The sequence below is a fragment of the Colobus angolensis genome, unplaced genomic scaffold (assembly GCF_000951035.1).
Source record: "Colobus angolensis palliatus isolate OR3802 unplaced genomic scaffold, Cang.pa_1.0 Scaffold31, whole genome shotgun sequence".
Classification (NCBI taxonomy): Eukaryota; Metazoa; Chordata; class Mammalia; order Primates; family Cercopithecidae; genus Colobus; species Colobus angolensis.
Genome location: NW_012116377.1, coordinates 7,351,364 through 7,376,650, shown reverse-complemented (window position 1 = coordinate 7,376,650; position 25,287 = coordinate 7,351,364). Strand labels below are relative to the sequence as shown.

General features: G+C 46.5%; 1 protein-coding gene across 2 annotated transcripts in view; it reads right to left on the bottom strand.

The window, feature by feature from the left end:
• Positions 1–25,287, bottom strand: part of ALDH1L1 (aldehyde dehydrogenase 1 family, member L1) — an 86,509-nt gene that overhangs the window by 47,683 nt on the left and 13,539 nt on the right. For both annotated transcript variants that reach the window (XM_011950757.1, XM_011950756.1), the window contains exons 2-9: positions 14,581–14,730; positions 12,147–12,381; positions 11,119–11,284; positions 9,149–9,250; positions 8,291–8,386; positions 7,171–7,308; positions 4,098–4,223; positions 524–615 (exon numbers count right to left, since the gene is read on the bottom strand). In XM_011950757.1, the coding sequence (XP_011806147.1) occupies positions 524–615; positions 4,098–4,223; positions 7,171–7,308; positions 8,291–8,386; positions 9,149–9,250; positions 11,119–11,284; positions 12,147–12,381; positions 14,581–14,707 (1,082 nt within the window). In that variant the 5' untranslated portion in view covers positions 14,708–14,730. The remainder of the gene's footprint in view (positions 1–523; positions 616–4,097; positions 4,224–7,170; positions 7,309–8,290; positions 8,387–9,148; positions 9,251–11,118; positions 11,285–12,146; positions 12,382–14,580; positions 14,731–25,287) is intronic.

Below are 25,287 nucleotides of genomic sequence, written 5' to 3'. Positions count from 1 at the left end.
GGAACCCAGCACCACCACAGGACCAGCCAGCCCCAAGCTGACCCAGCAGCTTATGTGAGGCCAGCTGACAGCAGCTGAATCTGATGCAAATCAGCTGAGCCCAGCACCAAACTGTCGTCCCATAGAACTGTGAGCCAAGGACATGGTGTTGGTTGAAATCTCAATGTTTTGGGGTACGTTGCTGCACAGCACAAATGGTTGGCACAATACATAACCTCAGTTCTCCCCATGAACTCGGTACTGTTCTTCTGAATCAACTCCTCCCAAATTCCTTCCTAGAACTTCCCCGGGGAGGCTGCATGCAACTGCGCCCCTCTTAACATTCGCATAAAGACCTGCAACCATTCATTTGTGCTGCCCACCCAGGTGTGCATGCAGGAGACCTGCACACTGGTCCTTCCTGGGTCCCTGGCCCACATGATCCATGAGTAAGCAAATGATTGTTTCCTGCTGCTCAGTTTTGCAGAGATTTGTGACACAGCACCAAGTACCTGGGACAGGACCCCTCCACTCCTGGCCTTACCTCACAACGTCCACAGACGCGGCCCCTGACTTGAAGAAATCAGTGGAGTCTTCAACCTCCAGGACATTGGGGAGGATCCGCTGCCAAGCACTCTGCAAAGCAAGGTCTGGTGAGAGGGTGGCCCCAGGGGAGCTGGGGACAAGTGCCACTCTGGGACAGCAACCCCTGAACAGACTCATGGATGGCCTGGGGCCAGGCTGGGCTTCTCTATGTACCCTCCAAGATGTTGTCTCTTCCCAGGAGGCCTAACGGTCCTGGAGTGACCACCTTCTGGGAAAGAAGGAGCTGTCACAGCCCAGGCCCCTCTGATGCTGGCTGCTGTCCTCACGGTCACCTCACCTCAACCCCCGGCTTCTCTGGGGTCCCCATGGCAGTCCAGCTGGTGGAGGACAGACGTGCCAGGCCTCTAGGCATGGCTGGGGACTACAAAGGCAGGGCCCAGCTGCTCCTTAGCCCCACTCACCTTGGTGTTAGCTTTCAGGTTCTGGTGTCCCCAGGGTGACACCAATGCCCGGGTGTTGTAGCAGCAGGCTGGGGAGAGGGTGGGCCTGAGGGTGACTATGAGGCTCACACATGGGCTTAGGAGACCTGGGTCTTGACCTCACCAAGATGCTAACTGGTCTGTGTCCTGTGAAGGATTGAGTCTGGGACCTATGGAGGGCAGTAGTGCCAGCCAGCCGGCCCTGTGGATGTGGCTGCTCAGCTCCCGCCAAGGCACCCAGTAAGGCTGTCCAGCAGTCAAGATGGGACGACTGCTCTCTGGGCAGGCTGCTGGTGAGGCCCGGTGGGGCAGGAGCCAGGAGGGGCCCCAGCAATATCAGGCCAGGTCTTCACTCTCTGGATGAACTCCAGGCCATTGTCAATCGTGGGCCCAGGATGGGGGTGAGGCATGAGATGCTGGTTCAGGCCCAATCAGAACCAGTTCCCCCAACACCTGGCACAAGCACCCCTGGCTCTCCTCTTTCTTTCTTGGAAAAATGTCATGGATCTGCCCTTCTCATCCTCAGGGTGACCATCAACACCATGACAAGCCACACGCTGTCTGCCGCACACCTGCTGCCTGCCCCTTGAGGCCTCTGCTAGGCTCTCACCTGCTGGTGACACCTTCCTCTGACTCCCCAGCTAATATTTAAGTCCTGGGCATCCTTAAGGGTCCAATTCCTGTGTCACCTCTTCCCCAAAACCTTTGCTGGCCACTCTACTGGCAGGATCTACCTGCCTCAGACCACACCACTTGGGGCCACCAGTCGTCCACTGCTGGATGGCTACTGCTAGCGTCCAGGGCCCTTATCAGATGAGAGTGGAGCCACAAAGGGGCAGTGCGGCAGACTGGTCACTGAGTGCACCACAAAGCCAAAGCCCACCAAGCCAACAAAATGCAGACAGCCCCTCAGTGCTGACAGCAGCTGGGTGAGGATTCCGTGTGTGAGGCAGGCAGAGTCTGGACTACAGGGAGAGTCAGTAAACACAATGTTTGTACCATGGGCAGCACCTGCCCAGCCTCAGCTCAGGAGGGCATAGGGGGTTGTGGCCCATGACCTGCCCAGCCCACAGTGGGCTCTTGGAGTGTTCTGCTGGACAGTCACAGGCCAGGCCCCTCCAACAACACCAGGGAGCTGCACAGCCCCAGACTGGCCTCTCCTCGTCTTGGCCATGTTCCCTCTACCCCATTGGTCTCCAGATCACACATCCTGGAGGCCGAGTGCAGCTGTGAGCAAGAGGCCTAATGATAGCCATCTTAGCCATGGCCTTAGGGGGCTGCATGGTGAACAGCTAGAGGAGGACTCGAGCCCAGCCCTCTAGAGCCCGGACTCCACTCCTCCAGGCCTTTGCTCCGCAGGTCGGACATGCAGGTACTGAAGGCACCTACTGCATAGAGTTGTTATCATGAATAAACATGCTGCTCTTCCAGGAGGACCTGGAACTCTGAATGTGCATGGTGAACAAATGCAAACCTGAAAGAGCCAATCCTTCAAGATGGATCCCCAGCAGCTAACTGGGCCTAAATTTAAAACACAGCCAAGTGACTATTTGCTTTCTAGGGGTCACACATGTGCTCTGGGTTCCCCCAAAACCTGCACCATTTTATCTTTGGGTCTTTCAGAGCTCACCTGAACCAGCCAATCAGGGCTCAGCTGTACCAACCAATTAGAACTGGTTTCAACCCTTCCTTTGCATGGGGACCTGGGTGAGAGCTTTTTCTATAAAATCCCACCCTTCCCGTTGTTCTCAGGAACGCACCTTCCTGTTACACCAGAAGCTGCCTTTGGATGGTTTGCAAACTGGTCACTGGAATAAAGTCTCTGTTCTCCAAATTCATTTTCTGAGAACTTTTGTCCAGAGTACACACTCTAGAAGTATCTGCTTTTCTCATGAGATGCTTAGATGTATTGTCAATGGGTACTGAGTTCCTCAAAGATGCCAGCTACTGAACTAAACCTCTTCATGTGTGTTATCTCCTCTACCAGTCACAACATCCATTGAGGAAGGGCTTGTTATTCCCATTTTACAGATGCAGGACTCAGCTGCAGCTGTTGTAAGATAGCATCTCTTGACTCAGGTCTACATCTACAAACAGATGACCCCAGCTCATCCCCAGAGCCACTCAGCTGTGGGCTCCAGGAGGGCTGTCTGTCCAGCTGGCCCTGCAACCCCAGGGCAGACCAAGTCAGGGCCAGAGCAACTGCTCGAGGGATATGTTTGGAATAAATAGGACTTTTTAAAAACAGACATTCAAGGTGTTCCACTTTCAAGGAGGAAGTTACTGGCTCTCAGCACCTTTGGATCACATAAGTGCCTCACGTCCATCCTTGCTGAGCCCTGCCCCACATGTGCTGTTAACCCCCAAGGTCCCCAGCTGTGCCCACCTGACTCTGCCCCTCACCCCCTGGGCTCCAGCTACAGTGCCCTCCCATGGCAACTCCCTGAACACAGGGAGGCCTCTGCCCTGTTAGGGCCTTGCCATTTGCTGTTCCTTCTCTCTTGAAGGTCTTCCCCCAGCTCTCTTCTCTCCACCCAGGGAAGAAGGATACAGTGGGAGGGAGCATGAAGGGTCAGGAACAAATCCCGGGAAGTGAGCGTAGATGGAAATTCATGTTGAGAAGACTGAGTCTCAGAGAGGGAAGCTCCCTACAGCATCACATTGGTGCAAAGCTGGATTGGAGCCCCGGTGTACCTCACAGGCAGCTTGTGTTGGTCACAGCCCGGGATGCTGCCTTTGGTGCAGCCTTTCTGGAAGGTTCCAGTGCTCACATTCTAATCACGGGGACATGGGCTTGACACCTGACTCTTTCAAATATTCCAGGAGCTTCTGTTTCACTCATTAACTGTTGACAATGAGCCCTTAGAAGAGTCAGACTGAACTGGCCAGATCCCAGGGTCCCAGTTGCAGAGGAAGCAGCAGCAAGAAGACAACAGAAAGCTCAAGATAAGACAGAACCAACACTGTACCTAGGGCCAACACAGACACCCACAGAGGGCTGGCACTGCCCAACTCTGGGGAGCGCAATTTGCAGAACACATATGCTCGGCACAACCTGCGCAACTGGATGGCGGCCCTGAAGTTGCCTCTTACCCGCACAGCCTCTGCAGTAACCAGCTCCGCCTCCGTCAGTTCAAGGGCACTGCTGGCTGCCCCTTTATAGAAGTTTGAGGCCAGGATCATTTTGCCATCCTCCAGCTGAATGTTCTTCACCAGCAGCTGCAAAAGGAAGGATTTCACAGTTCCTGTGGTCAGACCTGAGGCAGTGATGAAGGCATTCCACACAGGGTGCTGTGCCGGGCACTCCAGCCTTGTCTCCACCCTTCAGATGAGGATGGAGCAGGAGTCCCAGGTTAGTGATGAGTTCACAGTGGGGAGGCCAGTATTCCAGGGACAAAGAGGAAATTGCAGAGCTTGTGTCCCCTACCAGCTGCTTGATTTTCCATCACTCACTCCCACCACACTTTCACTTTGTTTTTAAGTGTAATGACTTTATTACTTCTATAAAAAAGGATTCCTACTGATCAAAAAAAGAAAATGTCATTCAGGCACCACATAGAAAGTAAACTTAGAAAAACAACTAATCCTACAATCATCCAGTAGCTCCCAGAACTGCCACAGAAACACCTGGAGAACATCACCAGATGCCTGTGTGGGATACAGAGGTGGGAAGAGGAGAGGCTGAAAAAGGGTCTGGCCGGCCCTGCAGTCTGCAGCTTCAGGACAGCACTTCGAGCTGGTCCCAGGTAGAGCCTGCATCTAGCCATCAGTTCAAGGGGATTCTGGCTGCCAGACATGAACTACCCGCGTTGCAGCTCATGACTCTGGGATACTCTAGTGTCTGCCTCAGATTTACTGTATTTAATAATGTGTTTGAATTGTTTGGGGCCTGCTTGTTTTTTTTTTTTTTTTGAGACGGAGTCTCGCTCTGTCGCCCAGGCTGGAGTGCAGTGGCCAGATCTCAGCTCACTGCAAGCTCCGCCTCCCGGGTTTACGCCATTCTCCTGCCTCAGCCTCCCGAGTAGCTGGGACTACAGGAGCCCACCACCTCGCCCGGCTAGTTTTTTGTATTTTTTTAGTAGAGACGGGGTTTCACCATGTTAGCCAGGATGGTCTCGATCTCCTGACCTCGTGATCCGCCCGTCTTGGCCTCCCAAAGTGCTGGGATTACAGGCTTGAGCCACCGCGCCTGGCCTTCTGCTTGTTTATCAATAGTTTTTCAACAAATGCTTTCGTTAGGGGCCAGGAAAAAACACATATAAAAAAGAGTTATGGACAAGCTCACGGGTGGGTGCATATCTCTATGCGTTAAGAGTGGCGATGTAAGAATGGCACCCTCTATGCATGCTCTGCCAGAACTGGAACTGGCCTCTCGGCCTGACCCTCACTCCTTTGCCTTTCAAAGATGTTCTGGCGCTTTCTGTAAGCTAAAGCCCAGCCAGACCCCACAGCGCATGCCTGAGAGATGCTTCAACCCAGGGTCTTCTGAGTTGATCTGTTGGGAGCAGGGTGTGTGTGCTCAGCTGGTCTCTCCTCACTCCCCTCCCACCCTGACCACCTCTAGACAGTGGACCAAGCTATTGTGAGAGATCTGGTAACCCCAGCTTCCTCTTAGACACTTAGTTGCCTTCTTTGCACTGCTGTCTTTGTGGTTCTCTGGGCAGATGCTGTGGGTGCCCCGCTCAGACCCCTGTGGCTGGTGCCCTGTCCTCCAGCTGCAGCAAGGGATGGATGATAATGGCCTGAACTGTCCCCTCCTTGCTTGCTGTGGATGGATAAGAGCTCCTGAACACAGAGAGACCAAAGGACTATGCCTGGGGGGTCCTCCACCCCACCCCAGGGGCCACTGAAACCAAAGGCTGCCAGAGGTGGGGACAGGCAGGTATAATTGGAGAGTGCAGTTAATACTCCAAAGCCCACCCTGGGAGCAGCCCCAGGCTAGACTTCTCCTGAACTTTTACTTTACTTTCCTCTGCCCTTACTGCCTGGCATGATTTTTCTGGAACATTGCCTCAATAAATCACTTGCACAAGAATTTTTACCTTAGATGCTACTTCTAGGGAACCTGACCACAGACAGATATTCTCTTGCAACTGCACATATCAATCTTGGATACCCAAAACACTACATTGCAGACATCAACAGCAGCCTAGACCTTCTGACAGGGGGGCACAGCAGACTGGACACCAAGAGTGAGCAAAAGCCAGGCCCCAAACTGCCATGCTTCACTCCAGCTGGCTGGACACAGCAACACGGCTGGGGGTACCGTGCCCACTGGGTTTGTCCAGACCCTGTCAGTGTGTGGGAAGACCCCTGCCTGCCCTCTCCCTACCCCCGGCTGTTCATGTGAGAAGCAGTAGTAGAGCACATATGAACAGGAAGCTACCATGGCCAAGACCAGTATCACAGCTTTGGAGCCAGAATTTCAGCGTTTGAATCCCAGCTCTGCCACGGGCTAGCTTGGATGATCCTGGGCAAGTTATTTAAATCTCCGTATTTTCCTCTATAAGGATATTATATTTATACATATATCATAGTGTTGTTGGGCAGATTAAATTTAATGCATATATATTGTTCTGGCATAAAAGGTGCTCCATCAGTGTTTGCTGGTACCGTGAGTTGTAGTCTGCTAATAACAAGAGCAGATGGCCGGCATGGCTCCCAAGGCTCTGCACATGCTAAGTCCCCACGGCATCCCTGTTCAAAGAGATGGGAGCTGAGGCACACAGGCTTAATGACCCCATGCCGAGAGGTGCTTCTGATAGACCAAAGACAGGCCCTGAGCCCAGGCTCCCTGGGAGGGCTTCTCTCTGATTCTGCATTTTCTGACACCCACACAGGGTGCCCAGCCTGTGCAGGGGAAAGAAAGAGAGATCAGATTGTTACTGTGTCTATGTAGAAAATCAGTAGCCTGGAGATGGGTGCCTAGCCAGGAAGGGTAGGGAGCCCAGCTTTTCCAGAACAGAGAAGTGGGTAAACTGCCTCGGACACCCTCTGCTCAGGGCCAGCCAGGTGGTCAGGGACAGATCAGGGTCAGTGTTCCCTCCTGGGTCTGGTTTTTTCCATTTTCTCCAGAGGAGCCTAGGGTCTTCCTGCAAGGCCTGAGTCCAAGGACAGGAGCACGGGTGACTTTGAGCAGGCAAGTAACCCACAGCCATGCCCTTACCATTTTGTCATCATTCCCAAAGAGGATGAGTCCTGCTTTGGTGACCACCCCTGGCCGATGGGCTCCTGGGATGGGCAAAGCATCTCCCTCGGGCACCAAGCCTGAAGTCTTCAGCGTTGAGTTGAAAAATGTCAGTTTCTGTCAAGGGAAGAAAAACCGGAAGACGGTGGGTGAGAAGAAGTCCCCGAAGCCAGCAGCCCAGGCAGGTCTGAGCAGGGCTGGGAGGGGGAGAGGGGCCAGCAGCAACTGAGACCTGGGAGCCGGCTCAAAGCCCATGTGACCCCTGAGGACCTTTCTGTTTGGGCACAAACGAGACCTGGAGGAGCCTCAGTGGCCTCAAGGAGCTGATAGCAGGTCTGCCTCAACTTTGCAATAAGACCCTTCTCCTTGGCCCCATAAGCCCCTTCTCTTTGGCCCATGGCCTCAGACCTCAGGTGCATAGACTGGGGGAGAATGTGCTCCAGGCATCATGGAGTGGGGCCACCTGCTCTCAAGGTGCTGCTGAGGAGTGGTTGCTTTGATCAGAAGGTGCATTTGCTAGTACAAAGGGCTCTGCATTGATGAGGACAGCAGGCTTCCTGCCACAGGCTGGGCAGTTGGCTGAGGGTCAAGGGTCTGGACAGTCTGAGACCATGTCGGGGACAAGACTGCCTTCAAGGTTTGCACAAAGACCACCACACACAGTCCTGCCACCCCTGATGCCTCACCAGAGCCTGTGACCTCCAAGGCTCCCCATCTTTAGCATCTGGCCTGCCCATGGTCAGCCTGGCCCTGAATGTGCTGCCCCACCCTGCCTGAGGCCAAGTCAAGAGTCAGCATTGGGCCTTAGGTCTCCACAAGCCCAGCAGTGAGACTCAAAATATTTCACAACCAATACAGCTGGGCCCCAGGGGCACTACAAGGGCCTGGAGGCTTCCAGCTATGCAGGACATCTATCGTTTAGCTACTGGAGGCTGGGTAGGTCTGTTGTTCCTGGGGATGTTTAGGGGGCACCCAGTGGGAGTAGGGGCCAGGGCAGTGGCTATTTGTTATACCAACCATTTCAAACATGTGTGGCAGTCTTATGGCCAGTGGGATATACCAATGCACCTGGCTGGATTCCAGCCATGCAGGGACACACCTGCAGAGGTTCACAGGCCTCTGTCCAGGCTCCTGGAACCTTGTCGTTCCCACGGATCCAGTTGTGAATGGCCTCTGCCGGCTGGTCCCAGTCGATCTGTGGGGAGCAGGGTGTGTGTGCTCAGCTGGTCTCTCCTCACTCCCCTCCCACCCTGATGAAGTCTGGACAGTGGACCAAGCTCTTGTGAGAGAGCCGGTAACCCCAGCTTCCTCTTAGACATTTGCAGGAGTCCCTGAGCTGGTGCCCCCAGTTCTGGGTGCTCTCTGATCCTCAGTCTTTCATGGGCTGAGCAGACTTCAGAATGGTTTGGGGAAGATAATGTTCTGTTGCTATCAAGATGGCCCAGACTCTACACAGATGCCCCAGCACAATGTGCTCAGGCCCATCCCATAGGGCCCCACCTGCTTCTCCTCACTGGCAGGGCCCCTGTGGGTTCCCACACAGCACCCCATACTCCTGAGCTGAGACACAGCCCACAGGCCTCTGAGGTTCCTCGACTGGCTATTGCTCCAGAGACCCGCACTGTCCCTCGCACAGAGGCTGCTCGCACTATGGCTGGTGTTTGCCCCCTAACTCCCATCTCCCTCCCTGTGGGCTTTGCCTGCCCATTCCTCCTAAAAAGGAACAGGAAAGAACCGGAATGGACCTCAATGAATCTGTTTGCTGCCCTCCTAGGTGCCAGGGTCCTCCTCCTCCACGGCTCTCTTCATGCATCCCTGACCTGGGCTGCCCTGTCTTCTGGTCTCAAAGAATTACAACCTGCACCATCTAGGCTGAACTCCAGCCTCCTCAGGCTGCCCTCTACAACCCCAGTCTGCTCACAGGCAGGATGAGGGTGTGGAGGGACCCAGCACTCACCTTGGCCGTCTCCTTCTTCTGAATCCCCTCATAGGTGGCTCCTTCCTCAGGCTGAGGGAGTCTGGGGGCTTTGCCTTCAGCGATCAGCCTCACGGCCTGCACCTGGGGAGACCCGGTGGGCTGTTACCCCCAGCAGTAGGACCTCGCCTCCTTCCCAGCCCCAGGGCCTACATTGAGCCTGGACCCTTCCCCAGACTGACCAGACTTGCCTGGCACACAGCAGGCACCCAAGAAACACCTGCCATATGAACAAGGGAGTCAGTGTGAACCTAACTTCTATTGCACAACAGACGCAGACCCGTCTTCTCTACCTGGCAAAGGTTTACATTACATAGATCTTACACCTTCTGAGATCTTAGATTATATAAACAGTAAAGCCCTGCAGGTATAACACAGATACAAATGTCCATGTTGCTGTCTAAGCCTTCTCTGCCTTATAAGGAGAGTGGGTCCTGAGCCCCATGGTGGGCTTGAAGGTGCAAGTTTGGAGGTCTGAGATGAAGCAGGAAATAGTTTCTCTGTGACAGGAAAGAGGAAGGCGGTGGGAAAGGAATCAGGGGAGAGAGAGAAGGAGAGCCAAGGAGCTTGGGCCCACGTGAGCAAGAGCCTGCAGGAAGAGACGGGGAGGTGCCAAGAATGGGAAGTGACCGAGTGTCAGAGCATCTGAGGCAGGGCTGCCCGATGGAGCCCTCTGTGGTGATGGACGAATTCCAAGTCTGCACGGTCCAACATGGTGGCCAGGGGACTTGGAATGTGGCTGAGACTGAGGAACTGAATTTTTCAGTATAATTCATTTTATTAATTTAATAGCTGCATGTTACCAGTGGCTGCCTTGTTGGACAGTGCAGCTCCAAGGAGTATTTGAGTTGCTTGCCGTGGGAAGCACAGGTAAGCCCCTTCTCTGTACCACTATATCTCCAGCAAGTCTACTTTGTTAACTATTTTTGTGAGCTGGTCAGTCTGTGGGGAAGACAAGTTTAACCCAAGCGAAAAATAAAAGGCAATGGCCAGGAGCTGAGGATGAGGGGACGGTGGACGCTGCCGCTGTGCTTTCTGCTGTGCCCAAACAGCAAGGGCTCTCCAGGGCCTCTGTCCCTCCTGCCCCATGCCTGGACAGCACCTCTGCCTCTGGCCGTCCCTCCTGCCCCATGCCTGGACAGCACCTCTGCCTCTGGCTGTCCCTGTCAGCCCACCCTCGGGCAGGGGCCAGCAGCCCTCACATATGATCTCCATCTGTGGGCTCAGGCCCATGGCCTGCTACCCTGCCTCTCAGCAGTGCCAGCTGCCCAGGGGACTGAGCCGCCCTGCTGCTCAGGCCATGTGACCACAGGTGAAGGCCTTCCCAGCTCCTCCTAGCAGGAAGCATGCGACTGAGGCAGCCTATCAGAGCACTCCATCACCCCAGCTGGTGATTGGCTCATGAGGATCACATGACCCCAAAACTGGCCAATCAGAATCTCCCCTGATTTGTGATTAAGGAATTCTAGGAGAAAAAGTGTTTCTCTTTTCTTGGAATCAAGAATTAGAATCCTTGAGCTACAGTGGCTGTGTTTCCTCTAATTCAGGGCAGCCAAACTGAGAATGAAGCTAATCACACAGAAAAGCAGAATCAAAGAGTGAAGAAGGAGAGAGAAATACAAACTTAATGACGTCATAGCTGAAGTTCCTGGATTCAGCAGGACGTGACCCAGTCCCTGCCTTTAGCCTTGTCTGTTAAACGGGCCCCAAAATGTCGCCTTTCTGCTAAACGCTTTTTGAGTTGGGGTCTGTCCGTTGTGAGCAAGAGTCCCTTCTAATACAATACACTGTCCTAATCCTGCCCCTAAAACCTTGAAGTGAGAGCTTTCTCCCTCCAGAATCCTGAATTTGGGGAACAGATTCCTGGCCTCCAGGAGCAGTGGGCTGGGTCTAGGGAGGGTGCTTGAGTGTGCGTCTGGGTGGGCAGGGCGCGGCCGGCTCCAGGCCCTCACCATCCCTTTGATGCCTTCCGGGAAGAGGAAGCGGTTGTACAGAGTGCTCACGGTGTCATCTGGGAGCACCTCACACTCCTTCTGCAGCAGAAGGTCCCCGGTGTCCAGACCATCGTCCGCCCAGAAGATGGAAAAGCCCCCTTTCTTATCTCCGTGAATGAGGGTCCTAGGAAGCAGAAGAGTGAAACCCGGAGTCCGCGACGAAGGGCCATGGAGGACGCCCTGGGTGCAGGCCTGTGGGCCTGCCACCTTCCAGGAGGCCCTCTCTTCCCAGGGGTAGGACTGACACCGGCTCCGGCGGGAAACGGAAGAAGGAAAACAGCATGTATTGATAAGAACTATGGGCCAGGAATTGTGCTAAAAGCCTTATATGCCTTATGTAACTGAGTCCTCACAGCAGAGAAAACAGGTATACTCGGTTTACAGATAGGGAAACTAAGGTCCAGAAAAGTGAAGTGACACCAACAAAGATCAGAGAGCCTGACTCCCAACAGACCAGTCTGACTACGAATCCACTCTTTTCTCAACTCAAATGTTTTCCCTCTTTGACCACCCATCTGCCTTGTCACCCCCTTTGTTGTCTTCTTGGGAATTCTGTCACGTCAGACTACCTTGGGGAGGCCATCCTTTGCTCCATGTTTATCTCTTTCTACATAGTGTGCTGCCCAGAGCAGCGGTAGTGGAAGTTAGAATAGGACCCCCAGCCCACTGCCTGGGCTGGCACCTTGGACCCTGCGCCTCCTGGTGCCCTCTCTGTCCCAGCTGGGGGATGGGAATACTGACAGTGCCAGTTTCTCAGATAACTGCGGGAGTGCAGAGTGCTTAGCAACACCTGCACCCAGAGCCTTCTGTCATCGATAACGTTGCACAGCCTGTTCTGTGGCTGACACCTGGCAACCACAGGACAAGCACCTGCATGATGCCCACTCTGCATCCCTACAAATGCTTTGGGCTAATGGAAGGAGACAAGTCAGGCTGATGGAGGGACATGTACAGGGATGGCCCCCTGTGTTTTTGCCCCATCTCACCAGTTGATGGCCGAGGCCCCTCGGTGTCTAGGGAGCAGTGACGGGTGATAGATGATGGAGCCATGCTGGGGGGCATTGATTATCTCCATGGGGATGAACTGGCTGCAGAAGGGCAGGACGTTGAGCTCGGCCCCCAAAGCCTGGTATTTTGCCACCACTTCAGGCAAAGCCTGTCCTTTTGCGCGCCACCGGGAGAATTTGAATACCGGCACTCCATCCTTCTCAGCTTCCAGACCTGTGGGATGGTGGATAAGAAACGGGCCACTCTCTATCACCCACCCACATGTGGCCAACTCTGCCCTCCCAGCAGAGTGACCCATGGGCCTTCTCTCCATGCCCGTCCCCTCAGCCCCCACCCCCGGCCAGTCTCCACTGGGCAACACAGACAGACGCACCAGCCAAGCATGAGGCTCTGGGGACTGCCCTGCCTGCTCTGACTTCTGCTGAACTCCAGGACCTCTGAGTGCCTCCCTCTTCCAGACCCCAGATGGCTGACCTCTGCCCTCACTCCTCTCCTGAGGCCTTGTCATCCCCATCACTGAGTTACTGTCTTATGGTCCCCTCTACTGCTCTCTCTGTGATGGGGACTGCCCCCCTGCAGATGGCATTTCTGCTTTGTCAGCTGTTCCCTGATGAAGGAATAAGGGGAAGAAGGGCAACAAGGGCATCCTCACTCCTTTCTGTCCAGTGGGTTCCTGTCCGGTGAGCCTCCCCCAGCCCAGCTTCTTCATCCCAGCCACAGTCGTTCCTTCCCAGAGCAATGGCTAAATCAGTTTTTCCATCATCTGTAGAACTAGCCTCAATACGCACACACCCCACACCCCACCCCGGGCCCAGATACAGCCTGGAGGGCCCCTCCTCTGCCCTATCAACGGCACACCCTCCTCACAGGCCTGGATTACAGGCCCAGGCTCCCAAGTTTTTGTAGTTAAAGCTTTCTCCTTTATCTTAGCCTTAGAGTGGGCAGCTGCTTCCTGCAGTCACTGTCCCTGATAACTTTGGGCTCTCTGCCTTCTACTCTTCAATACCCAAGGAACACTTCTTTGTATTCAGTTCTCTGTTAGAGCCTCTGGTGTGATGTTTGGGCCCTGATGGGACTGGCCCTCCTCTCCGGCCCCCTCTGTCACTCTGTCCTGGTGTCTGGTGGTTTTGAGAGAGGGTGGGATGTGATGTCAGCAGATTGGACTGCACTTGCAAAAGCTGTCCAACAGTGACTAATGAAATACTGCTGCAGGACATCTGAGATCAAGGTCAAGTAGGAGTCCCAGCCAGGCCTGGTCTGGGTCCAGGGTCAGCAGCTGGGATCAGTGGTCACTTAGTGGCTGGGTGTAAGGTCCAGGCTGTGGTAGGGTCAGGGTATGTCATGGGTCACCTGTGATCAGGTCCAAGACTGAACCCTGGCTGGCATCGGGTGTTGGGTGTTGGAGCTGACTCTAGGGCCAGGCTGCAGCTTCCCCATTGAGGGAGCCTGGCTGTTCCTTAGCAAACCATACCTCTGTGCCTGGCCAGGCCTACAAGCCCCCTTTCCTAATCCTGGCCTTCTATCCTTAAGCCTTGCCCCACAGTCTGTCTCCATCAGGCCTGAGAAGGACCAGTCAGTGTTCCTAGAGGGTCTGTTCATCCAAGCTGAGGCCCCTGCATCCTGTCTGCTGAGGTTCCCAGCTCAAAGGCAGTGACCCAGACCCATGATTCTCAAACTGTGCTTCTCCTAGTACCAGAGACACCAGTATCTCCCAGGAACTTGTCCCAGGTTAAAAATTTCACCTAATTCTGACTTTTCCACCAAATTCTGAATCAGAAACTCCCAGGGTGGGCTCAGTACTCTCTGTGGTTTTGTTCTTTTCTTTAAAAAAAATTAAAATGCCAGGGGAGAGTGCAAATGCAGTTCCCCATTACCACAAATGACGCAGTCGAGTTTCCCACATTTGGGGAAATTGCAGGGATCAGCGCATCCAGAGTACAATGGAGAAGCCTCACCCTGAGAAAACCGCCTTTGTGATCACGGTCTGTCCTCTGCCAGGTAAGCAGAGCACTGTGTGTTTTGACGGCAGCCCCAGCAACGGCGATGCTGCGCATGCCCACCTTTCAGAACATGGACCCCCAGTTCAGAACATGGAGCCCTTCCCAAGCATGGGTGCTGGGTCAGAGAATCTCTGTGTGGGACCTGGGACCAGGCCGGGCTTCTCTACAGCCCTTCTCCAGGACCCTAAAGCCACCCCATGATCAGGTGGGGAGGGCATCTTCACTTTATTCCAGAAAAGCCCAGCAGCCTGCTGGCATGGGAGCAGGATTCAAGGTAGACCACTTATGGCTGCCTCCCAGCCAGAGCACAGGCCCTGCAGACTTCTGCTCCCAACCTCCCACCCACTGCTTCCCCCTGCCTGGACGGGCGGGCCGCCCTCCATCGGCTTCCCTGCTCCGTCAGCTCACTCACCCAGGGGGTCGGCCTTCCCATCCTTGTCTGGAACAGTGAACACACCCACCACTTCGTGGCCCTCCTTCCTCAGGTGGCAGTAAACTTCCTGGCCAAACAGGCTCTGTCCAATCACTGCAATCTTCATGGTAGCAGGAGGGTTGGAAGGACCTGGGGAAGGAATAAAGCAGCAATTAGACAGAGATCGCTGGCCTCAGAGAAGCCAGCCCTGGTTCAAGCAAGACAGGGCGGTTCATGGCACCTGGCCTGCTCTACCCCAATCTCCTCTGTGGCTCTGTGGGTGGCAGGCCACTGAGGGGAGACTGCCACTGTAAGAGAGACCAGATGAAACATGTACATATGACCCAATGGATCCCTAATGTCAGAATATTCAGTGCCACAGCGGGTGAGCTGGATATGGATTGTAGAATTAGGGGATTCCCTTTTGAAACCTTCCCAACTGGCATGGAATGTTGGGTGTCAAGATGTTTGAGATATATTTGAACATATTCCAGTAACTAACCAGTTCTATGGCCTTGGTCAAGTCACCTTGGTAAAGTCACACTTGTTCATGAGAACGATGCCACATCTCTCAAATGGCTTTCAGTCTACAAATTAGGCATATTCCTCTGAGCCAGGGGCCACAAAAGGAGCAGGGAGTCCCTGCTGAAGGAGTTGTCCAACTGAGCTGTAACAGAAAATGGGCTTGGGTGGGCAGGCCTGAGGATGAAGGTGGTGAAAAGTGGAACGGGGTTCCACTAAGGAAGATGTGTGGAATGAAGCCTAGCTAATCATGCATATTCTCCAAAGATTGGTCATTCATTCACCTCACGCCTATCTGTAAAACCTAAACTACTATTCACTTAATACATTTCTTTAACTTGTCCATTTACCAAAATAAGTTTTTTTTGGAAAATTTTATTAAAGTAATGTATACTTCATACATACATAAAGTACACAAATCATAGATGTGTAGCTCAATGAATTTCACAAACTGAACACACCACTGTCATCACCACCAGAAAAAGAAAAACTCCAGGAGCCCCTTGAGACTCTTCTAGTCACTACACTCACCAAGAATGGTGGGACTTCTAACAGCATCAAATGGTTTTGCCTGATATATGTATATGTATCCCCTTTATATGTATTCATCTTACATAAATGGAATCATACAGTGTTTTGCAGATTTTGCAGATTCGTAGTGAGTTTATTCTCATTGCTGCAGAAGTGGATGACCTACAGTTCATTTATTCATTCTACTGTTAAAGGAATTTGGGTAGTTACCAGTTTGAAGGTATTACAAATAGGATGCTACAAAGATTCTTGCATATGGTCTTCATGGTACATATGTACACATCTCTGTCAGGTATGTACTTAGGGAGGAATTCCCGGGTCATAGGTGTGAAAATTTCCAGCTTTAACAGATGCTGTCAGTTTTCCATAGTGGTTGTACCAGTTTCCACTTCCATGTGCTCTCCATCTTGGTTTGTGTCTTCATTTTAGCTCTTTTCCTAACACAAAATACAACTGTCTCGTTGGGGTTTAATTTGCAATTCCCTGATAACCAATGAAGTTGACCGCCTTTTTCTATGTTTCTTGGCCGTTTGGATATCCTTTTGTGGGAATCAACTCTTCAAATCTTTTGTCTGTGTGGTTTTATTCTTATTGAAAGGGATTTTTTTTTGTTTTGTTTTTGAATCATCTAGATTATGAGTTCTTTGTCAGATATGTGTATGGAAAATATCTTCCCTAATTCTGTGGTTTGCCTTTTTCATCCTCGTATGATGTCTTTTGATGAACAGACGTTCTTAAACTTAATATAGTACATTTTATCAAACATTTCCTTTATGTTTAGTGCTTCTTGTATTCTATTTAAAAAATCTTTGCCTACTCCAAGTTCGTGAAGATGTTCTCCTTGTCGTTCAAGATCTTTATTGTTTTGCCTTTTACATTAGATGTGCAATCCCTTTGGAACTGATTTTTTCATACAATGTAAGGTAGAAGTCCAGAATTTTTTTTCCATATGGATATAAAATTAACCCAGCACTAGTTAATGAAAAGAAGTTTCTTCTTTGAAAAGGATCATACATGTATACATCTATCTTTGAACCTTTGGTCAGTTTGTCTATCTTTGCATTTAGTATAGCTTAAAAATGTCTTTTGTTGTCGTGGTGAAGATACATAACCTAAAGTTTTATTGTAGCTGACCTACCTAGTAGTTGTGAAGTGGTATTTCATTGTGGTTTTGATTTGTATTTTGCTATTGAATCATGATGTTAAACATCTTTTCATGTGCTTTTGGCCATTTGTATACCTTCTTTGGAGAAATGTTTATTTGAGTTCTTTGACCCATTTTAAAAATTGGTTTGTCTGTCTTTTTTGTTGCTAGCATGTAGAAATACAATTGATTTTGTACATTGACATTGTATTAACCAGCACCTTAATTGCTTCACGTATAAATTTTCATACTGTGTAGATTCTTTGTGGTTTTCTAAGTATATAATCATGTTATGATGTTGGTTTTATTTCTTTCTTTCCAATCCTGAAGTCTTTCATTTCATTTATTTCCTTATTGCACTTGCCAATATTGAATACAGAAGGTGATAGTAGTTCCTGTCTCATTCCTGTGACCTTGGGAAGAAACCATTCAATATTTGACCATCGGTTAGCTTTGGGAAATTTTGGTAGATAGACTAGAATATTATGAAAGCTGTCTTATTAATATTTCTGGTTGCCAATCATGACAAGGAGTTGACTTTTACCAAATGTTCTTCCTGTAGGTCATGAGATTTTTATTTTATTGTGGTGGATCATAATGATTGATTTTTAAATGTTAAGCCACCTTTGCATTCTTGGAATGAATACCACTTGATCATGATATGTTACCTTTTTATATATCTTTAAATTTGAAGAACTGGTATTTTGTTTGTTTTTTAATCTACGCTTGTAAGAAATATTGACGTGAACCAGTCCCAGTGGCTCATGACTGCAACCCCAGCACATTAGGAGGCTGATGTGGGCAGATTGCTAGAGGCCAGGAGTTCAAGACCAGCCTGGGCAACATAGTGAGACCCCAATCTCTACAAAGACTACAGAAAAAAAATACCTGGACATGGTAGTGCATGCCTGTAGTTCCAGCTACTTGGGAGGCTGAGGCAGGAGAATCACTTGAGTCTGGGAGGTCGAGGCTGGAGTGAGCTGAGATCCCACCACTGCACTCCAGCCTGGGCAACAGAGTGAGACTATTATCAAAAAATAAAATAAAATAAAATTAAAAAAGGCAAGGCAAGGCAGGGCGGGGCGGGGCGGGGCAGGGTGAGGCAAAAAGAAAAGAAGAAAAGAAATATTGATGTGTCAAATACTTCCTTGTAACAAATGTCCTATTCAGGTTTTGGTGTAGCTTTCTCTTTCTTTCAACTTTTATTTTAGAAACAGAGGGTGCACGTGCAGGTTTGATATATGAATATATGGCATCCAGGTAGCAAGCACAGTACCCAACAGAGTTTTTTCAACCCATTCCCCTATCCCCTCTAGTGGTCTGCAGTGTCTGTTGTTCCCATTTTATGTGCATATGTGCTCAATGTTGAGCGCCCACTTGCACGTGAGAACATGCAGTATCTGGTTTTCTGTTTCTGCCTTAATTCACTTAGGATTACGGCCTCTAGTCCACCCATGTTGCTGCAAAAGACATGCTTTCACTCTTTTTTTATGGTTGTGTAGTATTCCATGGTGTATATGTACCACATTTTATTTATCCAATCCACCATTGTTGGGCACCTAAGTTGATTCCCTGTCACTGCTGTTGTGAATAGTCCAACAACAAACGTATGAGTGCATGTGTTTTCTTCATATAATGATCTACTTTCCTCTGGGTATATACCCAGTAATGGGATTTCCGGGATGGATGGTAGTTCTAAGTTCTTTAAGAAATCTCTAAACTTTTCTTTAAGAAACTTCCACAGTGGCTGAACTAATTTACATTCCCACCCACAGTGTATAAGCGTTCTGTTTTCTCTATAGCCTCACCAGCACTGTTGTTCATTGACTTTTTAGTAATAGCCATTCTGACCAGTGTAAGATGGTATCTCATTGTGATTTTGATTTGCATTTCTCTAATGATTTGTGATGAGGAACATTTTAATATTTTTGTTGGCTGCTTATATATCTTTTTTGGGAAGTGGCTGCTCATGTCCTTTGCCCATTTTTCAATGGGGTTATTTGTTTTTTGCTTGTGGATTTGTTTAAGATTCTTATACATTCTGGATATTAGACCTTTGCCTGATGCGTAGTTTGCAAATATTTTCTCCCATTCTGTAGACTATCTACTCTATTGATAGTTCTTTTGCTATACCGAAGCTCTGTAGTTTAATTAGGTCTCACTTGTCAATCTTTGTTTTTGTTGCAATTGCTTTTGGGGACTTAGCCAAAAATTCTTTGCCAAGTCTGATGTCAAGAAGGGTATTTCCTAGGTTTTCTTCTAGGATTTTTATAGTTTGAGGTCTTACATTTAAACCTTTAATCCATCTTGAGTTAATTTTAGTATATAGCAAAAGAGTCCAGTTTCATTCTTCTGCATACGGCCAGCCAGCTATCCTAGCATCATTTATTGACTAGGGAGTCCTTTCCCTGTTGCTTGTTTTTGTGGGCGTTGTCAAAGATCAGTTGGTTGTAAGTGTGTGGCTTTATTTTGGAGTTTTCTATTCTGTTCCATTGGTCTATGTGTCTGTTTTTGTACCAGTATCATGCTGTTATGGTTATTATGACCTGATGAAATAGTTTGAAGTCAGGGCGTGTGATGCCTCCAGCTTTCTTATTTTTCCTTAGGATTGCTTTGGCTATTCAGGCTTTTTATTGATTCCATGTGAATTTTAGAATAGTTTTTTCTAATTCTGTGAAGAACGATGTTGGTAGTTTCATATGAAGAGCATTGAATCTGTAAATTGCCTCAGACTTTATGGACATTTTAACAACATTGAGTCTTCCAATCCATAAGCATGGAATGTTTTTCCATTTATTTGTGTAATCTCTGATTTCTTTCAGCAGTGTTTTGTAGTTCTCCCTGTAAATATCTTTCACCCCCTCAATTGGCTGTATTCATAGGTATTTCACTTTATTTGTGGCTACTGTAAATGGGATTGTGTACCTTGATTTGATTCTCAGCCTGGACATTATTGGTGTACAGAAATGCTATTGATTTTTGTACTTGATTTTGTATCCTGAAGTCTTACTAAAATAGTTTATCAGTTCTACCAGCCTTTTGGTGGAGCCTTTAAGCTTTTCTAGGTTTAGAAATGATATTGTTGGTGAAGAGTTAGTTTGACTTCTTCTTTTCCTATTTGGATGCCTTTTATGTATTCCTCTTGCCTGATTGCTCTGGCTAGGACTTCCAGTATTATATTGAATGTGAGTGGTGAGAGTGGGCATCCTTGTCTTGTTCTAATTCTTAGGGGAATGGTTCCAGCTTTTGCCTGTTCAGCATGATATTGGTTTTGGGTTTGTCATAGATGACTCTTATTATTTTGAGGTCTATTCCTTTGATGCCTCATCTGTTGAGGATTTTTATCATGAAGAGATGCTGGATTTTCTCCAAAGCTTTTTCTGTATCTATTGAGATGATCACATAGTTTTTGCTTTTAATTCTGTTTATGTGGCAAATCACATTTATTGATTTGTGTATGTTAAACCAGCCTTGCATCCCAAGAATAAAGCCCACTTAAGCATAGTATATTAACTTTTTGATGTGCTGCTGGATTTGGTTTGCTAGTATTTTGTTGAGGATTTTTGTGTCTATGTTCATTGGGGATATTGGCCTGAAGTTTTCTTTTTTTGTTATGTCTCTGCCAGATTTTGGTATTAGGCTGATTCTGGCTTCACAGAATGAGTTAGGTAGGATCTCCTTTTCAATTTTTTGGTAATACTTTCAATAGGATTGGTGTCATTACTTCTTTGTATGTCTGGTAGAATTCAGTATGAATCCGTCTGGCCCTGAGCTTTCCTTGGTTGGTAGTTTTTTTCATTACTGATTCAGTTTCAGAGTTCAATATTGGTCTATTACAGCATTTCAATCTTTTCCTGCTTCAGTCTTGGGAGATTGTGTGTTTCCAGGAATTTATCCATTTCCTCTAGCTTTTCTCATTTGTGTGCATATATTTGTTCACAGTATTCTCTAAGAATCTTTTCTAATTTCTGTGGATTGGTTGTAATGTCATCTTTGCCATTTCTGATTATACTTACTTGGATCTTCTCTTTTTGTATATTAATGTAGCTAGTGGTCCATTGATCTTGTTTATTTTATTTTATTTTTTGAAAAACCAACTCTTGGTTTCATTGATCTTTTGTGTGGATTTTTGCATCTTAATTTCATTCAGTTCTCTAATTTTCACTTCTTTTCTTTGACTGGTTTTGGGGTTGGTTTGTTCTGTTTTTCTAGTTCCTTTAGGTGAAGTTAGTTTGTTAATTTGAGATCTTTCTATTTTCTTGATGAAGCCATTTAGTGCTATAAACTTTTCTCTTAACACTGCTTTAGCTGCATCTCAGAGATTCTGGCAAGAAGTTCCCCATATTCAGGGTTTCTTCTACTTTAAACCCCACCCCTCCTCCTTCTCCACTGGATCAAAAACTACTCCAACCAGTGAAACCTCCTCTGCCATTCTCCCTCTCCGGGAAGTGGCCAGGGTAAAAGGCATTGCTCACGTTCATGGCCCTTCTCCCTGTCTGATTTGTGGCAGATCGAGCAGCTTCTGGGATCTTTCTCTAAAAATCCCTCTCATTATCACAGTGAATTCCTGCACATAACTCAATCCTTTAATTTAACTTGGCATAACATTTATATAATTCCAACTTCCACCCTTACCCTTAATAAAAAAGAGCACTTAGCTTAATTAAAATGGATATCCAAGAAAATATATTCAAAAGACCTTTATGTTTTTCTCTTCATAAATCTGGTTTTCCTGAAAAAAGTTTTTTTCTCAGTCAAAATTTCATTTCTCCACTCTGTCTTGCCACTTTTAATGCATGCATAAAAAACCCTAAAATAACTTCTAGTAGCCTGGAACTCCCTGGGGAAACAGAAAAGGTGCCACAAATCCCATTTTGGGAAAAATCTCCGTTTTCCTTATGGACCACCTGAAATTAAAGGTGAATAAGTACCTCTCAAAATCTGTCTTTGTATTCCAGCTATGCTTGTTTATTAGGCCCTGAAAATTGTTTTCCTAGCCCCGTTCTTAAAGGGCCTCATTCGGAGGCCAATAATCCAATTTAAAAAATTAGCAAATGTACATCTTATAACTACTGGATCTTCTTCTGGTTGTCTGTGTGGCTATACATATGTTATGAGTGCAGTGTCTATTAAAAGGAGCTCTGAGTAATTAATTGGGCTAAGAAAAATAAGCGATTAAATACATTTTATTTATTTATTTATTTATTGAGATGGAGTCTTGCTCTGTTGCCAGGATAGAGTGCAATGGCGCAATCTCGGCTCACTGCAACCTCTGCGTCCCTGGTTCAAGCGATTCTCCTTCCTTAGCCTCCTGAGTGGCTGGTACTACAGGTGCGCACCACCACCCTTAGCTAATTTTTATATTTTTAGTGGAGACGGGGTTTCACCATGTTGGTCAGGGTGGTCATAATCTCCTGATCTCCTGACCTCGTGTCTGTCTGCCTCGGCTTCCCAAACTGCTGGGATTACAGGTGTGAGCCACCATGCCCAGCCTAAATCAAATATTTTTAAGGAAAATGTTAAGCAAAGTAATACTGTGTATATTGCCATTTTACTTTATTCCTCTGTTAAAGCAAAATTGTGGGTTTTTTATTATGTGTGCGTGCTTTCGTTAGATGTCTTAGCTGTGCTAAGATATACTAGTACTATTTATGGTTTAAGTTTTAATTCTTAAGTATTTCTCCAGCTCTGACATTGTTTTTCAAAGACATGCTAAACTGTATTGCACAGTTCAAAATTTAATTATTTAAGGGATCAATCTAGGCATTGTTCTTGGTCTTTAATAGCAAACACAGAACATGTATATTATCACTATATTAATTTTTTTTTTTTTTCTGAGACAGAGTTTCTCTCTTGTTGCCCGGGCTGGAGTGCAATGGCATGATCTTGGCTCAATGCAACCTCCGTCTCCCAGGTTCAAGCAATTCTCCTGCCTCAGCCTCCTGAGTAGTTGGAATTACAGGCACATACCACCACGCCTGGCTAATTTTTTCTATTTTTAGTAGAAATGGGGTTTTACCATGTTAGCCAGGCTGGTCTGGAACTCCTGACCTCGGGTGATCTGCCCGCCTTGGCCTCCCAAAATGCTGGGATTACGGGTGTGAGCCAACATATCCGGCCTCACTATATTAATTTTTAAAGGCTTTTCTTTGACATTTAAAACTGTGACAACAGATATTCACATTTAATGTTTATAGAAACTGAACAATGTCTTTATTAATAATTTTATTATAAAATTTCATAAACCATGTTTTTCAAAATAAATTTATATCAAATCCAGCTTCCTCAAAATGCTAGTAGTTAAGTATGTCAATATACTAAATAAATCATTCACTTGTACCCATGGAGAAAATTTAATTTTACTGCCCTTCACAGTGAAAAAAAAATCTTTCATTTTAAAAATCAAATTAAAAAAGTTACATAAGTTGGCACTTTAGTAGTGTATACACTAGCATTGGTTTATACACCTCTTTTGCCACTGAGGAATTCAAGTTAAAATGTCCCTCAGTCATATAGCTCTAAAATATATCTTTCATTCATAATTTCTGCTCAATTAAATAGTTTGAGTCATTTTCATTTATACTATAAAACAAAAGCAAACTAGTCCAGTTTAATTTTTTATACTTAAAATATTGCACATTTTCTAGATATGAGTCACTCAGATTAGTATCTATGTAAGTTCAGTCAAATCCAACCATAAATTCAAGTTATTATACTCTATAACTCTATAAAATACATAGAAGTATTATCACTTTGCCTTTATAACAAAATCCAAGAGTCTGTTTCAATTTATAAATTCAGCATTTAAACAAAAAGATTTTAGTTCCCAAAGTTCTAAAAAAATGACAAAACAATAAGGAGAAAAGGAACCAGGGCTTAGTATCACATATTTTTCTCTTGGGGTTGTAAAGTAGTCTCCTTCTTTTCAGAACACTTTATTATATTTCACTTATAGACCTGATTTTCTGTGTTAAAGTATAATTCTCATGCTGAAGCTGTAACCTAAAAGGCAAAAAAAAAAAAATGTTGTCTTCATTGTACAAACATATTCATCGCTTTAACAAGATAATAAGGGAACAAAATTTAGAATGCAAGCTAAATAAGAATACTGTCTCTATAAACATGTCTCTAAGATAAACCACAATTGGCAGCTAATTTACATGTCTAGAAAAATCTCAGTTCCCACCAGTAAAAATATCTTCAGTGGCTAGTGCACCTTAAGAAAAATCTGGCATACTAAATAAATAATGTTCATGTGGGAGCCAGAAGCTGGGTAAGCCTTGCCTTTAGACTACTCTGTGACTACAAAAATAAAGCTAGCACTTTTAAAACTAGTAAGCCTTCACTTGTCAGTATCATAAAGAGTATTGCCCAACCAAACTTTGTTCCCACCTGTTCATTAGTTACTTATTTCTACCTAAACACTCACCTTGAGATTTTACCCAAGTGTTTAAAATAGAAAAAAACAGCATTATATTTCAGAGCTACTTCGCCCAAATTACAAAATGTGTCAGTGTTTTTAGTTTCAAGTCACACACAAAAAAACTTAACATGTCTTACATTAAAGTGAAAAATTGCTAAAAGTTACCATTATAACATGTAATTAAAACTGCTAAACATGGATTTGCATGCAAGGTGCATAAAAACAGTAAAAAATGTTTTTAGTTAAAAATTATAAAAAGGCATAAAAATGTACATTTTGCTGAAGAATAATAAATTGTCTTAAAATTAAATAAAGTGAAAGGTTAAACAAATTGTAAAAGCATTGTAAAAATTAATTCTGCAAAGAAAACTCTGTGTGTAAACACATTAACTAAACTCAAAAGGGTATCATATTTTTTTTCTGTCAATTAAACACTAAAATAAAAGCACCACAAGCTTTTCTTAAAATGCTAATCTACTCTCTAGCAAAACTTGTCAAGGGTTATAATGGGTATATAAAAATCTCACTTCATGGTCAAACTCATTAAAAATAAATAAAATTATCTATAAGGTTTCATTAAAATTAAAGTTAACAATAGCAAACTAATGAAATGGTAAAATTTAACTTTCTTAAACAAAATTTTCATGTAATACAAAAGGCTAATAAATGGTTTTTGCTTTTTCAGATTGTTGTCTCATTATTTTAGCAAAACAAAACAAAACAAACAAACAAAAAAAACTTATGGTAATCTAAAATTCTATTTCATAATATCAAGGGTTTTACATTTTAAACATATTTAACAGCTTTCCCCAAATCAAACTTTAGTCTTGAGGTTGTCTTTCCTGACCCCTGGCTTTTCGGTGCTGCACAAAACCCCTAAACCATCCAAAAAGAGGTAAACAGAATTATTTAGCAACATAAAGTTTCCAAAATAATATCTAATAGGTTATATTTTAAGGAATAACGTTAGCATATGTTCCAAAACTGTATGGGATGTCTAAGGTTGTTATGTCTAAATATGTGCTATTAATCACAATTAAAGTTGTTATGTTGGGTTACTGTATTTTTTTTTTTTTTTTTTGAGGCA